This window comes from Balaenoptera physalus (assembly GCF_965194825.1).
Source record: "Balaenoptera physalus genome assembly, chromosome: 1".
NCBI lineage: Eukaryota > Metazoa > Chordata > Mammalia > Artiodactyla > Balaenopteridae > Balaenoptera > Balaenoptera physalus.
In genome coordinates, this window is record NC_138882.1 from 176,234,610 (window position 1) to 176,254,275 (window position 19,666).

General features: G+C 47.2%; 1 protein-coding gene across 4 annotated transcripts in view; it reads right to left on the minus strand.

Moving 5' to 3' along the window:
• MAN1C1 (mannosidase alpha class 1C member 1) overlaps positions 1-19,666 on the minus strand; it is a 131,586-nt gene that overhangs the window by 50,389 nt on the left and 61,531 nt on the right. The window contains exon 1 of one of the 4 annotated variants that reach the window (XM_082423136.1): positions 573-736. The exons of the other annotated variants lie outside the window; for them this stretch is intronic. Within the exon in view, the coding sequence (XP_082279262.1) occupies positions 573-696 (124 nt within the window). The 5' untranslated portion in view covers positions 697-736. Of the gene's footprint in view, positions 1-572; positions 737-19,666 lie in introns of those variants that run through there. 4 annotated transcript variants of the gene reach the window in all.

Consider the following 19,666-nt stretch of genomic DNA (forward strand, 5'->3'; position numbering starts at 1 on the left):
TAGCCCCTGCCCTCCTGGGCAGCTCGTTACCCACGTCTCCTTCATGCTATAGTCACACTCAGTTCAGCATACTCTACCGCCATACCTCTGCCCAGGCTGTCGGCCCTCCCGTTCCGCCTGCCTATTCTTCAGCTCTAGAACCCAAGTCTGTTCTTCTTAGTTGTCCTGAATCCACCCCCCAGCTTTCAGACTGTTCAGAGTCTCCCACAAAAGTCATATATCTCAAACTTCTGTTAAAACAAACACTTCAGGAGAATTCTTCTAGAACTCCTTCTGAAAGGCAGAGCGGGGTGGCGAAGGAGGATCAGGAGGGGGAGAGGGGCACTGAAAGGTGAGGTGGGATGGCCTGAGGACACACTGCACACCTGTGCTCTGGGGGGGCCGCAGGAGGGCCTAGGAGGCCCTGGGCGGCTTTGCTCTAATCTGCCTAATCTGCCTCTACAACAGTTCCCAGGCTCTCACTCCACCGTGCCCTTGCACATGCTGTGCCCTCCACCTAGCCTAGAAGGCAGTTCTACTCTTCTCTGCCTGGGCAGCTCCAGCTCATCCTTCAAGGCCCAGTTGGATACTACCTGCTCTGTGAAGCTCCAGAGGTAGAGTCAGCTGCTCCTTCCTTTGTATTTCTAGCACTGCGTATCTCACAATTACACGTGGATACTTTCCTCTAGGAGGAGAACTCTTTGGGCCAAGGGACATGGCCAATTCACCTTTGCATCTCTGGCATCAGCCCAGAACTGCCCTAGAAATGCCTCATAAATGAATGAATGAGCCTCTGTCTCTAAGATGCCAAGACGCCTAATTCCCCACTTCCTGCTGGGCGTTCCTCTCCAGTCCCGAGAGAAGCAAACTGCACCCTTTGTCTTCCACCACGTTGGTATTGACCAGAGTTGGATTTTAATGGTGCTTTGACAAAAGGTGGCACCCACATTCATTTTCCTTGGCTAATTACATTTCCCAATTGAAATGCTTATCTCTGGGCTGGTGTTAAAGACATAATCAGTTTCCAGAATGGATTCAAAAGAGGTGAGAAGCAAGAAAATAATTAAGCTAACTCTTGATTGAATCAAATAATTAAGCAGATTAAATCAGTTGCCTGTGATCTACAGCCCAGCCCAAGCCTGGGGAGTGCATTTCTCTATTGGAGAGATCATTTCTGATTGTTTTAAAGATGGAAAGCATTTCCTCTGAGTAGTAAGTAAAGGACTGACTCTTTCAACTGAATACAAATCAGGGTAGCAGGACCCCAGCTTCCTGGTTTAGGCAAAGTTTTGTGGGTTTAGTAGAAGAAAGCTTGAAGGTGGGGCGTGCTCTGTTCCAGAGCCATACCTGCACACCCATGGCACAGAGGTTGCATTGACGGCCCTGGTTTCTTACTTCTCCCTGTGTCCATGCCCTCTGCCCCTCTGATCAGGGTTTCCTGCCCTGTCCGCTTACTCTGGGCTCAGCCATGTGGCTAACTTTAGCCAATGACAGCAAATGCGATGTAAGCAGAGGCTGGCTTTCTTGCCCCTTTGCCATCAACATGAGAACATCCTGGGACTAGACCACTGAAAACGAGAGACATGTGGAGCAGAGCTGAACTGGCCAGTTGTCCCAGTTGTCCAAGGGTCTCCTAGGTTAGCCCACAGTCAGCCGCCCCCATTCAAGATCAGCAGAGTCACTTAGCCGACCCAGCCTGGAGCTGCTAAACCCTGAAGACTCCCAGGCTAAATAAAAACTTAGTGTCACATGCCATTGAGGTTTGTGGGTATGTGTTATGCAGTATCACTGTGGCAATAGATAACTGATAAAGTATCCCTCAGCTTGGGTTGGCCTATTCTCCAGCCCCAGCCTCTAGAAGGTACCCTCTACCCTCAGCCAAGCGTCACTTAGAACCCTGGTATTTGAACAGTAAATATTAGATGAGTGAAAAAACTCATCTCATCCTCACAAAGGCTCCCGGGCAGCTGTCAGGAAAGGGAGCACTTGCCCCATGTTATAGATGATGATGCTAAGGCTCAGGGAGCCAAGCAATTAGAAGAGCAAGAGGTGATGGTTAAGGAGAGTGAGTTAGATGAAAGCAGTAGCCTCTATTTCTACCCCCAACCCCGAAACTCCACTGAAACAACAGTATGAGATTTTTTTTTTAAAGGCATCAATTCAGAAGGACAAAACAAACAGAGGAGAGGGAAGAGCAACAGTCTTGGCCTCTATTAAGGAGAGAGACATGTAGCACTGACCTAGCAAAGCCAGGAAAGCAGAATCTAAGCCAAGACGCTGAAAGCACATGCATTCAGGTCTACACCAGAGAACCTCACGGGGTCTGGAATTGGTGGCAACACCAGGCATCTCTGGAAGGATTTATTGAAAGTCAGCCTTAAAGGCAGTAAGACCCCTTTCCTTTTACGTCTACCCAGCCACGAAAATGTCTCCCTCTCATCCCAGCAGAAAACTAGGGGTTGAGACTTGGGAGGGAGTAAGACAGAAGGCCTCTGGACTGTGGGAGACCTGCCAGAGGCAGGGGCACCATCCCAAGAGCATGGGGGTTAGGGGAAGGTTTCTGGACTGCCCCACATTGTCCTCCAGCCCTCTGCCCACCTGGCTCTCAGCAAGCAGAAGCCAGGAATTCGCTTTCAGATAGGAGAATGGAAACATCTTCAGTGCAGACTCCGACCAGCCGTAGAAAGCAAAAACCTATATCCAGAGTTCCCTGTCGCATCACCCTGCAGTGAGGCATCAGCCAACAAAACCCACTCACCGCATTGGGGGGCGGGGTGAGTGGGTGTGGGGCACACTGGAGCCCCAACCATCTTCTTTTCTGGCCCCCATTTAACATGCACACAGCCAAGGATCCCCAAACATTTGAGGGAAAACTCACATGTGCGATAGGCATACATATACCCAAACAATCAGGAAAAGTATATTTAGAGGACACAGAGGCTCTGCAGGAAGAAGGAAACTATAAAAAAGTATCCTCAGAGAGACAAAAGAAAATGTTGCACCCATGAGATAAGATCAGGATGCTCAAAAAAGAACATTCACAAAGTAAAACGGAACTCTTGTTAATTAATACACAGTCTGACAGAAGAGAAAAAAAAAATACTCTACAGAAGAGCTGGATGATAAATTTGAGGAAGTTTCCCAGAGTAGAACCAAAGAGAGAGAGATGAGGACGTGGAGCAACTGGAACTCTCAAACACTGCTGGTGGGGATGGAGAATGGTATATCCACTTTGAAAAAGACAGTTTGGCAGTTTCTTACAAAGTTAACCATACACTTAACACATGACCCAACAGTTTCACTCCTGAGTGTACACACAAGAGAAATGAAAACATACATCCACACAAAAACTTGTACATGATATACAAAACAGCATTATTTGTAATAGCCCCAAACTGGAAACAACCCAAATGTCCATCAACTGGTAAATGGAAAAAAACCAACTGTGGAATAGCTATACAATGGAATAATACTCAGCAATAAAAAGGCACAAACTATTATACATACGACAATGTGGATGAACTTTAAAAACATTATGTAAAGTGAAAGAACCCGACACAAGAGTACACACTGTATGATTCTATTTATAAGAGACTCTAGAAGGTTCAAACTAATCTAGAGTGACAGGAGGCAGATCAGTGATGGTCTGGGCCAGAAGTTGAAGAAGGATGAACTGTCAAGGGGCATGAGGGAACTTTCAGAGGTAAAAATATTCTGTATCTTGATTTTGGTGGTGGTTAATTTCTCAAAATGCATTGAAAGGTACACTTAAAACTGGGTGCCTTTTATTGTAAGAAATTATACATCAATATAGTTGATTTGAAAGTGAAAAAAAAAAGATAGCGCTATTGATTCAATTGGGGTTAAAATCAAGGAGGTTTCATGGAGGAGGCAGTGTGTAAGCTTGGTTTTTAAAAATGAACTTGAGAGACATATGGAAGAAAAGGCAGGGAGCTGTCAAGCAGAGCAAACAGTATAAGTATGGTTGAGACTGCTAGTTGCCCCCTAATATCCATTCTCTCTTGATAGCTATAGAAACAGAAGCCATAATTCTATCCGAGCACATGGCCATGAGAATAAAGACTACATTTCCCAGCCTCTCTTGCAGCTAGGAGTAGGCATGTGCACAAGTACTGGCCAAGGGGATGTAACTGGAAGTGGGCTGTGCAACTTCTGGAGAGTATGTTTAAAGTGAAGGGACATTCCTTCTCTTCCCCTTTTTCCCTTTCTGCTGGCTGAAATGTGGACATGATGACCGGAGCCAGAGCAGCCACCTTGGACCACAAGGTAGAAGCCACTACTGAGAATGAAGGATGGACCCTGAGTCCCCAATGAAGTGGAGTCACCACACCAGTCCTAGACTAACTACCTGGACTTGTAAGTGAGAAAGGAATAAACTTCTCTTTTGTTTAAGCTATTGCTATTTTGGATTTTCTATTAGTTCCAGTAGAATCCAATCCTAAGTAGTAAATTGGGCAAAGGCAAAGAGAGGTGACATGAACATGTCCCCAGTGTCACAGACTCCTGGATACCACCATCATGATTTGACTGTACTGCTTGAGGGCAGGGCCCTGGTGTTCCTCGTTTTTCTGTTTCCAGGGCTTGGAACTCAGCAGGTGCTCAGGAAAAACACTGAGTTGGCTGGAAGACCACGGCATGGCTGAAGCCCCAGCATGATGTTACGGAATGAATGTTTGTGTGTCCCCAAATTTCATATGTTGAAACCCTAACCCCCCAATGCAATAGTATTTGGAGACGGGGCTTTTAGGAAATAATTAGAGTTAGATGAGGTCATGAGGGTGGGGCCCTCTGATGGGATTAGTGCCCTTATATGAAGAGACATCAGAGAGCTGGTGCATTCTCTCTCTCTCTCCTCCTCCTCCACTCCCTCGCTCTTGCTCCACAAGTACACAAAGAAGTCGCTCGAGATGTGAGCACACAGCAAGATAGTGACTGCCTACAAACCAAGAGAAGAGGCCTCAGAATGAAACCCACCTTGCCAGCACCTTGATCTAGGACTTCCCAGCCTCCAGAGCTGTGAGAAATAAATTTCTGTTGTTTAAGCCACCTGGACTGTGGCATTTTATTATGGCCCTTGAGCAGACTAATACACACAAGATAGACTATGTGTTTGCTCTCTGAGGGCAAGGCCTGAGCCCTCCTGTTCACCCCCATAATCCTTGCACCTAGCTCCAGAAGGCTTGTTGTGGGGTCTCAGGTATTTGCTGAAGGAAAGAATGAAAGACTGATGTAACAGAAGTCCGAGGTTTCACAGGCCAGCATTTGCCTATCCTTTTGGTTAACAGGTCCCCAAACTGCTTTCTGGGGTACCTCCCCTCCTCCCTCACTTCTAGTCTATGTTCTTCTTGGGGTGGGACTGTCTAGATGCCCTGCAGTGGGGATGAGTGATCTAGACCTCAGCCAATCCATACCTTTCATCCCTCTGGACATAAGGATATGTTAGGGACAGACAGAGCCACAGGCCCAATTAAAGATTGTCAGAGCTAATCTTGGGACTTCAAGTGAACAATCTAGAAACAATCAAGAAAGTGGCACTAGCTCTTTTATACCACACACAAATTGAGTGGATGGAAGATAAAGTAGCTGTAGCCAAACTGCTATCATCAAGGAACAGCCGATCTGAGAATGAAGCCCACTGACAGAGAGTACAGCACAGAGACAGAGAAGGAGGAATTGAGTCTTGGTGACTTCAATTTGATGCCTGGATCAAGCTGTGCCTGAAGTCCAATCCTAGTGATTTCAACTAAGTAATCTAATTAATGTTTTTTTTGGGTTAAACCAAATGGGCTTGAGTCTTTGTCTCTTGCAACCCAGAGAGTACACACTAACACAATTGACCTTAAGGTCAATGTCACCCTTAAAATATGTCATCTTGGGAGCAGTGCTGCCATATAATACAGGGACCAGGGCACTATCGGGTTACTGCATTAACTCCACTTCCTTTCAACTGTAGCTGACTCTGAGAACTCACACAAGGTCTTGTTGATTCTTCCTGGTATGTGACATTGTAAACCAATCTCATGTTATCAGCATTGCAAAAATTCCCCTATAAAAACACAGGAGTCTAAAATGTTAATCTGGGAATTAGTGGACATTTATCTTCTTTTGGATCGGTATAATTTCCTCCCAGGTTTTTTATCTGCTTTCGGAGCCACCTCATTTATCTAAGCTTTCAAAAGCTCATGCAAAACACATAATGCACTTCAGCTACAAAAATCAGTGCTTGAGGATGTGTTTTTACCAGGACTGCTACAGAAATTTTTCCCATTGCTTTTCAGAGGCCTTGTTACCAAAATTTTTATTCATGAATAAGAGCCAGAATAATCTCACTTATAAACAAAGCTTTTCCCTAATTATCAAATCAAGGAAAATATGTAATTTTAAAAATATATATATAAATATAGTTTTTTATTTTTCAAGGGGAGGAGATTTATATTAGTTTGGGCTTCAAACAACCCTCATCTTCCCTCCACCACCGAGACTGACTTTAATTAAAGACCATTTACCCTGGGAATGGATTGCTTGCTGCAATTTGTACCGAAGACACACATTTGCAGACAAATGGATTGCAGTCCTTAGATTTTGCTCAGATGACAAAAGAAGTGATTATGTTCCCTCGTCACTTCCTCACTCTGAAGAACTCTATTAAGGGAATAATTTGAACGGTCTCTCTGCTACTCTGCATTTTAAAGTGTGATCTATTTCAATGCCACCAACATTTTTCCCCTTTAAAAAATGAGTGATGTTTAAGAAAAAATGTCAGCTGGGTGTCTATTTGAGGAGGGGCTGCAGGAAACGAGAAGGTTTATATAACTCCTTCTGAAGCCCCAGTTGCTTGCAAGTGCATGGGTAACCTGTAGTTTTGTTTTGTGGCTACAAATAGCAGACAGAGATAATCCTAGAGCACAGGAGGAGACTAATCAAATTCACACGCCGCCGGCTCTGGACACCTAGTTCTATTTTTCCATTTCCTGGCTGCCCAGTGCCGGAGGGGTTTGGATGGGGCTGTCTAACTCTGGAGCCACGGAGTTTAAATGGAACTGTCAGGCCCTAAGGCTTCCTGATTCATATGTGGTCTGAAAAGAGGCCCATGGATCTGCTGAAGGAAGCCCAAACCATAGGGAGGTCACTGGTGATAAAACAAGCCCAGGGGTGCCTTCTCCATGACCCCACGAACACCGGTGTGCTGTGTTATAATGCCTCATGCGTCTGTTATCCTGAAGGACTGAGGGTGCTTTGAGAGCACGGGCTAGTCTACCTCCTCAGCGCTTAGCTCAGTATCTGGCACACAGTGGTGCTCAATAAATGCAGAGTGAGTAAAAACATGTCCTTTAGTTCTGTCCGTTTGGAGCTGAGCTCAGCACCAACACTGACTGGGTACCTGGGCAATTTATCCCAAATCCAGGAAAGGCATATCTAGCCTTGGCCTGAGACGATGGGAATTCAACTCCCTTCTTTCACTCTGATCCATGAACTATTTGATTTTAGAGATTTTACAGCAGGGAGGAATCTGAGCGTGGTGGACTGAAAAAACATCTTGATTCTCCACCCTTCCCTGAATCCATGCCTTTGGCAATGTGACTCAGCAGCTGCTTTCATCAGGAGATGGAGTCCTTCTCCTCACCCCTTGTATCCTGGCTGGCCTTTTAACTTGCTTGGCCAACAGAATGTGAAGGAAGGAACGGTGTGCCTTCTGAGCCTGGGTCTTAAGAGGATATGCATGCTTCCACTTGTTCTTTTGGACCCTTGTCTCTGCCATGAGAAGAAGTCCAGGTCCACATGTAGCAAAGCTAGGTCATCCAACCAAGGCCATCCTAGACCTAAGGGCTCCCAGGTGACTTATCAGCTGACTACAGATGCATGAGTTAGCCTAGCCAAGACCCACAGACTCATGAGAAATAATAAATGGTTTTGTTTTAAGTCACTAAGTTTCAGAATGGTTTGTTACACAGCAATAGCTAACTGATACATAGAGCTCAGCATTCCAAACAAATGGGCACCCTGAAGCCCAGAGGGGGAGAGAACTTTCCTAAAACCACGTCTGCCAGTGACAAGAATCCACATATGGGAACCACTCACTCAGGGCCCTTCCAACTATACCAAACACTGATCTTTCTTTAAGTATCCATTTCTTTCCATCTTTCTAAGTCATCAGCGCTCAGGATCTGAACAAAGGGCAGGGGCAGGTACGTGATGGTCACCGAGCAACCATAAAGAGGCAAAGTACATATCATTAATTTCCAGCTCACTACCTCTGAGGTTCTAGAATCATGCTCCTAGGAAGCCATTGGGTTCCCACACATTGTAACCATCTGTTCTGCCATGAGAATCAAACCACAGTGGTCTTTTCCCAATTTGTAAAAAATTATGGAAATCAATAGGACTTTTAATATTAATAGTAATTTATAAAAGGCACTTAGAACAGCACTTGGCACACAGTAAGTGTTCAATAAATGTAAGTTACTATTATTGTTAAATTCTCCTCTCACGCTTTTTTCTTAAACCTTTGGCGCCTCGTACCATGTGTCAGTCAGCAGGCAAAACATATGGATAACAAGTCACAGCTAACATTCACTGAGCACCTGTGCAGGCCAGGCCTTCTATATAAGTCATTGAAATTAACCGTCACATTTCTTTGAGGTACCAACCCCATCTTACAGATGAGGAAACGAAGGCTCAGTGAGATGAATTTGTCCAAGGTTAGTAAAGCTGGGAAGTGGCTAGACTCATACCCCAGCTGTCTGATGCAAGCCTGGGGCAGCATACACCATGATTATTCATCTCTGTTCTCTCTCGTGCTTAGCCTAGAGTGAGGACTGAACAAAAGTACAGAGTGAATAAATACATTTCAAGAATTCAAAGAAGATAGTGTCTCCCTGCCCCACCCCAAGAAGGGCTGAAATTAAAAAGACTGACAATCTGACAATATTAAGCACTGGTGAGGATGTGGAACAACTGGAACTCTCATGCACTGTCCCCCGCACCCCCAATCCCAGGCTCTCGTACTTGAAAGGACATTTACTGTAACCAAGAGGGCAGGGCAGCAACCATGTCTGATTGACTGACACAACTAAAGAGGCTTACAGAGCCCTGGTGAAGTGCATGGGCTTCAGATTCCCATGGTCCTGGGCTCAGGAACATGTAAGTGTCCAAGCCCCAGGTGATGCTGAATGAGTAAGAAATTCACCAGGGACTTTCTTAGGTACTTTCCAAGACAGTGGCTCTTTGGTACTGTCTGGGGATTGAACTCCCCACCACCCCAGTTCTAAGATCACATATGCAGTTGTCCAACATTTTATATTTAAAAAATACTGTCATATAATTCTTCTTGTTTAATCCTTCTAACCCTAACCCTCTGAGGCTGGCCAGAGTTAGGAAATAGTCTCCCCATTTTACAGATGAGGACACTGAGGTCTGAGAGGTAAATTTCTGGCCTAGGATCACACAGTCCTCCTGCCTGACTCAATCCAGTGTTCTTTCTACTATATATCTTATAAGTAAGGTGGGGTGGGGAACAGAGAGATGGGGAGAGAGGGGGTTATTACTACAGTGCTCCTGGCACTAAGTTAGGTGCTTTTATGTGCTATCACCACAACCAGGTGAGATGGTATTATGCCCATGTTACAGATGAGGAAACAAATTCAGGGAAGCTGAATGATTTGCCCAATGTGAATGATAATAACAAATGGCAAAGCAAAATTCAAACCCAGGTTTTGAATCTCCACAGCAGTAGGCAGAGACCTACTTTCTAGAAACAGAGTTTATTGGGGTCCCAGTCTGGTGAGTGACAACAAATTAGCAGGATGTGATAATGCATGGTTCAGGCTCTGACTCCTAAAAGCAGCTCTCAGATGGGAGGTTAGAGCTGCTTGAGTCTGGGCAGCATCGGGGAATGTGAGCTAGCCTCTCAAAGGAACCACCTGGAAAGAAATGAACCACTTATGCTATTCCAGTAGGTTTGTTTTTTAAAAAACATACACGTTTTGAGGTCAAATAAAATGAGACTGTCAGTCTGAAGGGATGAAAGGCTGTCCAGAATTACGGCTCCAGAATGTCTTGTTATCTCAGGCCATGGTCTTTGGGTTCTGCCCCAAAATACTTATTTCGACTGGAGACCTTCACCTCTTCTGTGCTCTGAGGAAAATTCGTGTTATTTGTTTTGGGAAACAGGAAGAATCTGAGGTCTGCAGCACAGCTGTCACCAACCCCTGGGACACCTTTTCCATCAACCAAGCTCTGACCCACCTGTTTACAGCATCTAATGCTTCACAGAGAAATGAACAAAAACAGCTTCTTCTCAATAGTTGGTCTGAGACTTCTGACGTGGTCCATCCCAGTCACCCACAGATAGGAAGCGGAAGCTGAGAGCCTGCACCAGGGCAGGGGCTGGAGGCCTCTTCCTTTCTGCCCCCAGCGCTTGTTTCCCAACATCTGCCTCTTAACAGTTTATAGCTGTCTTCTTTGTGAGATACGAGCCATGTCAGACCAGGACCCAGGGCTGGTTTTTCTCTGAAATCTCCAGCATCTAATCCAATACTTGGAGCTCTGTAGGAGTTCCACAATGGCTCGTTGAACAAACCAACGAATGAATGAATGATAAGTCCTGTCCTGTGACTGCTTCCCTGTACCAGGGGCCTGGCTGGTGGTGACGACTGTGATGATAATGATAGGGAGGAAGAGGCGAAGTTGTCGTTCAAGGTTATAGCAAAGTTCTGGGCAGGGAGAACAGACGCTGACCTTCCCAACCTCAAAGACTGCAGTAGCTTTTCCCAGTTGGCCTACACCCTTTTGAAGCCCCCAAATGCATTTTCTTCCCCAGATCAAGTTACTGCAGAGGCAAACCAATTCTCTGGTTAAGTAAAATGAATGTGAGCAGATTATCTATTGATTGTCATCCTCCCAGGTTTTATGGATAAAGACCCCCTACCTGGACTCTGCATGGAGCACTGATAGGCCAAGTGGCTATGTGATGGGAGGTCCAGAGGCCAGAGCTTTGAATGGGCTGATTTCAGCGCTTCAGAAATCTCTGCTGCGTGTGATGGCTTTCTACGTTGGCATTTCCGCTCCCTGGGTTTTAAAGAATGAGAAATCTGTGGCTGATCACATATTCAGCAACCAAATGCACTTATTCGAAGACCTAAATTGCAGAAATAACTCGTGTGATTAGTTGAATGAATATGAGTCAGATCATCAAGCTCAATCTATGGATAAATCAGGAAGAGATAACTGGGCCCAGTGGAGGGCAAGCCCTCCCCATCAGTCTCTTCTGCTGGGCCAAGACACACTTTCCCTGCAAGGTGGCCAAGGTGGGAATCCTTGAGCCTCTGCTCCTCAGACATGCTCTGCCTTGTTCTGCTTATGTACCAGGCCCAGCCACACCCCAAGCCCCAGCTCCAAGGCAGAGCTTCAAGTTCTGAGGCAGCTGGACCTCTGATTATTCCCAAAGGGCAGATCCACTGACGATGAGCCAGCCCCAGTGAGGGACAAGAGAAGAGGGCCCTGGCCTCACTCCGGGCCCAGAAGCCTGTCCTCCTAGTGCTCACTGGTGAGTTCCTGCAAAACAGGCCTTACCTTCTAGGCTCTGGCCTTGGATTTGCCCAGTCCAGCAGCATTCTCATCAAGCAAATCTCCATATCCCTTGCGCATGCCTGACTCTCCCAGAGTGGCCTCCAAGGATTCCCCCAGCCAGAGCCGGGGTCCCACATGGAACCCTGCTCCAGGAGGAGCACAGAGCCTCTAAGCACAGCGCATGCTCAGCCCGGCCATACCTCAGCCCAGCCTGCAGGCCGGCCAACCCTGCTGAGTTGTGCAGAGACCTCACAGCTTCCCTAAAGTGGACCTCCAGTCACCTCATCTTCCTTGCTCTGGATGGTTCCCAAGAAGGTATCTCCCAGGGACTGAGAACCATATCTACATCATAGTGGCATGACACAGATACCACCAATTCTTCCTTTCCTGTTCCTATTATGCAACTGTGGGTGTGACAGGACTCCGAGAGGCCAGGCCTCAAGTATGGCAGTCACAGAGTAAAGAGCTGGAGGAGACAAAGTAGGGAACCTTTAAACCATTCAGTGGGAGGCTATGCAGACTTAAACTTTTCCATCAAAAGGAAAAGGATCTGGGCTTCCCTGGTGGCGCAGTGGTTGAGAATCTGCCTGCTAATGCAGGGGACATGGGTTCGAGCCCTGGTCTGGGAGGATCCCATGTGCCGCGGAGCAACTAGGCCCGTGAGCCACAACTACTGAGCCTGCGCGTCTGGAGCCTGTGCTCCACAACAAGAGAGGCCACGATAGTGAGAGGCCCGCGCACCACGATGAAGAGTGGCCCCCGCTTGCTGCAACTGGAGAAGGCCCTCGCACAGAAGCGAAGACCCAACACAGCCAAAAATAAATAAATAAATAATTTTTTTAAAAAATGAAAAAAAAAAAGGAAAAGGATCAAAGAACTTGGGTTCCAATCCTGGCTCTGCAGTTTGCCAGCTGTGTGACCCTGGCCAAAGTACATAACCTCTCTGGGCCTCAGTGTCCTCATCTGTAAAATGTAGATATTTCTGTATAGAATTATTTGTAGGATTCAATAAATAACATATTTAAAGCACTCAGTAGAGTGGCATGTGGTAAATGCTCGAACATGTTAGCTAGTCCTGTTCTAAAAACTTATCCTAAGAAAACATTAGGACAAGTATGCAAAGATTAGTGAACTGAATTAGAAAGATTGTAGAATGGAAAAAAAAAAAAATCAGAAATAACCTAAATGTAAAGTAATAGGATAAGAAAAAAAATATACAAAATGTATGTGTATATATATAATGTGTGTGAACATACACATTATATACATATATATACATGTGTATATGTATATATATACACATATAGTCTGTCCATACAATAGACTACCACATAGCCATTAAATATGACAATATAGTCGTTTAGTGTTTAACAGCTTGAAAAGGTGATCACAAAATGTTGTTAAGTGAAAAAGCAGGTCACAAGACAGTATTTACCACATGATTCCATTTATTTAAAAATACAGGGGCTTCCCTGGTGGCGCAGTGGTTAAGAATCCGCCTGCTAATGCAGGGCACACGGGTTTGAGCCCTGGTCCGGGAAGATCCCACATGCCGCGGAGCAACTAAGCCCGTGCGCCGCAACTACTGAGCCTGTGTGACACAACTACTGAAGCCCACATGCCTAGAGCCTGTGCTCCACAACAAAAGAAGCCACCACAATGAGAAGCCCGCCCACCACAAGGAAGAGTAGCCCCCGCTCTCTGCAACTAGAGAAAGCCCTGGCGCAGCAAAAAAGAGCCAATGCAGCCAAAAATAAATAAATAAGATAAATTAAAAACAAAAGAAAAGCATTAAAAAAATATATATCTTACTGTATGTTATATGGCAAAATAAAATAAAAAAAATAAAAAAATTAAAAAAATAAAAATACATATTTATCTCCATTCATTTATATGGGGACATAACTGTAGAGACACACAAAACTATGGGTCACCTCTGAGTGATGGAACTTCAGGAGCCTTTCTTTCTGGTTCTTATTTGGAATTTCTAATTTCCCTACAATGGGCATATACTACATTTATCTTTTTTTTTTTTTAAAAAGGAAAAAAGAGATGGAGTAATTTTAAGAGTAGAAAAGGATTTTCACACTCAGATAATTCCAACACAGATAAAAGGATTTGTTCAAACTTCATCACTCTCCAACTGAGAAGAGGCATGAAGAATGGCAGCCTTAAGAGAGAAAATGCCACGTTTCAAAGTTTAGTGTCTGAGAAGAGTAGCTTAAAAATGAGAGTGTCTCCGGCCATCCTTATACGTCCTTCCCCATCGCTCCGTCCCTTGGGACACCAACCTTGAAAGTCAGCAACAAACCAGACACAGAATATGCCTCCCTCGCCAGGAACACAAAATCAGAGTATCAGAATGACAACGAATTTCTATTTTACCTTGCAAAGAGACGCTTCCCGCTGAGATGGGAAAATCTGGGGCACAAATCAGCTCTCTGGAAGGAGGAGACATTTTCACAGGATCAGCTGGAGGTCGGGGAAAACTGCAAAGTCTAAACATTCGTGTCATAACTTTGTCAGCTGTGTTGAAGTTGACAAGATGCTTACCCAGCACCTCAAGTCATATGCCAAATTGAAGTGGTTAAATGCGTAAGCTATAATAACCACTGAGATTCTTTAGCAAGCCCGTGCCCAGCAGCCTGCCTGCCTCTGCTCTCCACACTGCGGGGCTGCACAGTGCCACTGCCCACGATTGGGTCTCAGGACAGGAGCAACTGGTTTGCTCACCTGCCCATTTCCAGCATCTGGATTGCGGACCGCTGCTGGCACTGGATGTAAGGGTCAGTCAGAAGCTGTGCCTACCTTGAGGAAGCAGGTTATACTACAGAGCGTGTTCTTCAAAGAGAAAAACACAAATCCAATTTATTTCACAAAGGGAACATCTGGGGTTGGAGGCAAGAAGGAAGATAAAGGGGATGGATGGAGAGAGGCTGTCCTGCTACTCAGCCCTGGGAGAGAGACAGGGGCCAAGGTCTCCTAGTGTCCTGGCTGGTTCCTACCATCGGAGAAGGGAGTGGAGATGTGCTGAAGGGGCAAGGAGCCGGGTCAGTGTGCCAGGCAGGGGTCTGCGTGGGGCTGGGCAGTGGGATGAACTCCAGCGGGGGAAGATGGGGCCCCACCAGTGCCCAAGGAGATGGACTCTTGGTGATGATAAAGCTCCTTTGAGGCTTTTCTTATCAAAAGCAGCCAAAATCCTCTCCCTGGCTCCACAGGAATGTGGGGCTGACGTACATCCACACCCCCCGCCCCTTCTCAACCACACTTCAGAAACAGTTGAAAGTTACACTGAGAATATCCTGTTACCTGGGGGTAGGATTAGTCCCCAAGTACCATGTGGCCAGAAGGCACCCCCTTTTCACAATTGCTCTGCCTACCATTTGCGAATGCCATGCTCACCGAACATCTGCTGGATGAAACCCCTAGACGTGCTGGACCCACTCACACCATATGGCTGCTCTCCAGGCCACCACAGCCTTCCTGCTGAACTGGGGGCTGGCCTGCCACATCCAATAAAGCGGGACGCCCCACCCAGGTGACAGACTCAGCATTCACAGTGGCTCAGGGGGCTCGCCCTTGCCAATGGTGCCACCTGGGCTAATGGGTCTGCAGGAGGGGGACTGATCACTTCAGGAACAATGTCCTTTAGGCCCAGGAAGGTCTTGTGGTTCCTAACCCGGCTCGTGTATCAGAACCACCAGTGGAGATTCTACTCTTAACACAGGTCCCTGGGCCAGCTCCAGACCCACTGAATCAGAATTTCTGGGGATAGACCCCAGAAGTCTACGTTTGCAAAAGCCTACGGGTAATTCTGATGCTTTTCCCTGGTTAAGAGCTACAAATTGGCCCACACTACTCATTTCATAGATAGCAAGACTGCCAGGGAGAGGGGAGAAAGTGTGTTGTCCAAGGTCACACAGACAATCACTGGCAGAGCAGGGAGAGGACCCAACCCTTCTGCTTCCCTGGGCAGCTCTAACCATATTAATGGTAAAGATGATGATGATGGTAACAGCAGCTACTGTTTATTGGTCCTGCTCTGAGCCCTTCACACGTATTAACTAACGGAATGCTCACAACCACCGCTCTATGAGGTACACACTATTATTCTTGTTTTTTCTAGGAGAGAAAACTGTGGCACAGAGAGGTTAATTTAATCACCCAAGGTCACACAGCCAGAAAATGGTGACCAGGCAGCCTGGTGCCAAACCTGTGCTCCTAACCAGTTGGTGTAACTGCCTTAAATCACCAGGATCCTTTCTCAGGTTTTGCTTCCTCCCCAGCCACTGTGTTGAGCTTCAGGCTCTGGGATGTTTTGGGGGCTGGTCTCTGTGGAGCTGCCCAGCTTCACACCCTGAAGGGGGAGGCAGAGTCACATCCCAGACCCTGGGAATGTGTGGGAGCCCAGAGAGGCTGTCTCGCTCGCCAAGGGACTTGCTTCTGCACTTACATCTGGGGCTGGGTGTGCCTCATGTCCCAGGAATTCAAGGCCCTTCAGATGAAGCCACATCCCCAGTGGAAAGAAGGACCCCGCTGTGGATTTGGGCAAGAGCGGGAGAGGCGCTTTCCCCAGTGCAGCCCCTGTGTGACATCTCAGATGGTGGCGAGTGTCGTGCAATAGCCTCGTCTGAGGTGTTCGGGATTTTGTCCTCCTTGGTTTGGGGAAGACAAGTAACTACTTTGGCTGCATTTTTACAGCCTAATGCAGGGAAGAGGGATGCAATGGACCAGGGCTGAGCCGTGTCAACAGAACGTCACAACCTCCTTTTAATCAATAAACACACACAGACCCTTCTTTGCCCTTCCCTGTTACCTCTGGACACCTCAAAGGGCCATCTGGGCCTGATGACACGCTGGTGTTACACAAGGCAGGTGACGCAGGGACTCCTGGCCCGTGGAGGGTTCACAGTCCCTGGGGCAGAGGAAACAGGATGTGGGGTCTTCGGAGGCAGACAAGCCTGCGTTGGAACCGCCGCTCTGCCTCTTTGCAGGCTTGGGTTAGTTACTCCTCTCACAGCCTCAGTTTCCTCATCACACCAACACCACTTCAAAGAGGCACCGTAAGGAAAAACGAAACTCCCAAGAAGGTGCCTGTGCTGCAGGTGGGCACCTGTAGCAAGGCCCTGCCGGCCCAGCTGTAACAAGAGACAGAAAACCCAAGCTGTTGGTAGGGTTACTGCCAGCTTTCTTGACAACAATGAGAAGGAAGGGGATCCTTCCCATCGAGTCAGCAGTTGCAGGCTTTCGGAACCCTCACCTGGTGAGGAAGACAAGGACGCAGGGCTGCTTATGACTTTCATGGGCCCTACCTTTGTAAAAACGCTCTTTTACAATTGCATTGGTATAAAGAAGCTGGATTCATTATTTTATATTCGTTATTATATTCATATTTTTCTTCTGATTTTAAAAGAAATTAAAATTAAAATACTTCTGTGAGGGAATTCCCTGGCCATCCAGTGGTTAGGACTCGGCGCTTTCACTGCCGGGGGGGTCTGGGTTCAATCCCTGGTTGGGGAACTAAGATCCTGCATGCCGTGCGGTGTGGCCCAAAATAAATAAATAAAATAAAATACTTTTGTGAGCCCTAGGCACTGTGTGTAAGGGAGAGATTCAGCCCTGTGCGGGGAATGCCTGGCTGGCTGCTGGCTGCTCAGACGAGGTTTCTTCCCTTCAAGCCTGCCTCATCTCCCCTCCCCCACCACCTGCCACCAACCACCCTCCTCTCTCTGAGCACCAGCCCTCCACCCAGCAGGACCGCCTAAGCTTGGTCTGAGCTGTTCCCCTGTCTGTAACAGAGATTTCATGGGTGTCTGTCAAAACCTACCCCCTGAGCAACTCTGGGGTAGGATCCAGCCCCTCCCATATGACTCCTCTCCAATGCGACCATCTTTGTGATTCCCCAGCAATGAAACGTGGGGAACTTTACGAAAACTTTTCTTGCTCAGCACCTCTCGGTAGATGCTGACGCTCCCTCTTGCAGCCGTGCCGCTCAGGCATACGTTCCCACAGGCAGACTTCATTCGTCTTTTCTCCAATGAGCTCACCGCGTCTTGTTCTTTTCTGCACCCTCTTTCCCTGCTCCAGATCCAGCTCAGAGCCTGCCACATAGTAAGTACTCAAGGCGAAGTTGCAGGATTGAATGAAAACTCTCCATGTCCCCATGTGCTATCAGTTACTTGTTGCAAAACAACATGCAGATGCATTTCTGGGCAACTGCTATTTCGGGAACAGGGTCATCTGGGGAGTCGAGCCCTGGCTGCTGGAAGTAAGAAGCCGGCAGAGGGCCTCCGGCACGGCAGCTCCCTTCCTCCCTGTCCTAATCATTTGCTTGGCCTTCGGTGGGATTAGACAACAGCAATTATCCCCACATGGTCTATTCCCAGAATTCAAAGTTATTGGGGGAGAAAATGCAATTGTGCTTTATCCAGCCATTAAAACAAAACAAAACAAAACAAAACAAGAGCAGCGGATTTTAAACCGCCTTTCAGACTTGATGAAAAAACAGACATGAGTATTAGCCCCAAATTGTACTGACAACACACTTCCGGGTCTCTTTGTCTTCCTCCAGGCTCTCTTCAGAATTTTACAACAATTCCTATTGATCGCTGCGTGGTTCTCATGCCGACCATTTATGCTTGGGAGAGCAGCCATCTGTGGAGCAGAGAACCGAGCTGCCTGCCTCAGAAGCCCCTGGCGGGGGGATGTGAAGTCCTGGTCCCCACCTTCCAGAGGAGTGGCCACCACAGCCAGTGCAGCACCTCTGCCTCCATCGCTGAGCCAGTGGCCCACTCGGCTGCACCAGGCTTTCATCAGCCAGGGTGAAACACACCCCAAAGTGGCCCAATCACCTACTCTTTAGGGCCTAGAAGTAACATGAGAGCCCATATGCCAGACGCCTGTGCTGTATGGTGGGGAAATGAGCTCACAGAGGGAACGGGCCTTGCCTGGGTCACAGAGCAGAAGCCATTAGAAGCCAGGTCTCCTGGCTCTTGGGGTCTGGGGTGGGGAGAAAACACCGGGGAGCATTCATGGATCCCCTTAAAATGCTAGCTGCTCACAGATGGTCTCTCACTATGCCCTCATCCTCTCTAGTCACACTGAACACCTTTTAGACCCCAAGGAGCCACAGTCGTGCTCAATCTCCCCTTCGAGGCCTTTGCACATGTGTTTCTGTGCCCGTGATCCCTCTCTTATGCTTCTTCATTCATGCTTCAGGCCTCAGTTAAGGCCATCTCCCCCAGGAAATCTTTCTGAAGCCCATCCCTCCAAGGATGAGTTAAGGAGCCCTTGGTGTGAGCTTGTACCTCATGGCACTCATACTGCCTTAACTGAAACTACAAGTTCATGCCTACGTCTCCTCACTACCCTGGGACATCCACATGCGTGTCCATCTTGGTCCCCGCTGTTTCCCCTGTGTCTCCAGCAGGGTCTAGTGGCACACAGTAGGCACTGAATGATCACTGGCAGATAAAGAAATGGTCTCCTGTGATCCCAATGACAATCTGTGAGAAGGTGTCATCATCCCCATTCCACAGGAGAGAAAACTGAGGCTCAGAAAAGGAAACGGGACACCTACCCAGCGGGTTAGTGGTGGAGCCAGGGTTTGGACAACTCAAGTCTTCTGACTCCAAGGTCAACATTTTCTCTATTAAGACCCCTTTCCTAGCCTAGTAGCTGAACTAAAGAAGCTCCAGTTCACGCCATCTGTGCCCGTGTGTCACAGCTGGGTGGGCTGGTGAGACAGTGTGGGGAGGGGGTAGTGAAGGAAGCCTCGGCTGACTGTTCCTTCTGTTGCAAGGGGCACTTGAGGCAGCTGGCCTGAGAGCCCCGATTCACCCGTAAGTCAAGGCAGGAAGAGCAGGGGCCCTCTCCAGAGCAGGGCTGAAGCAGTCACTAAATGTTAAACAAAGAGACAAACAAAAACTGTTTATAGCAGCTTTACTCATAATTACCAAATGCTGGGAACAAAAATGTCCAGGAACAGCAGAATGGATACACTTGAAAAAGAATGAACCCTTCAAGACATAATTATGAGTGAAAGAAAAGTAAACCATAAAAGTACATACAGTATGATATGAAATTTTAAGGCAGACAG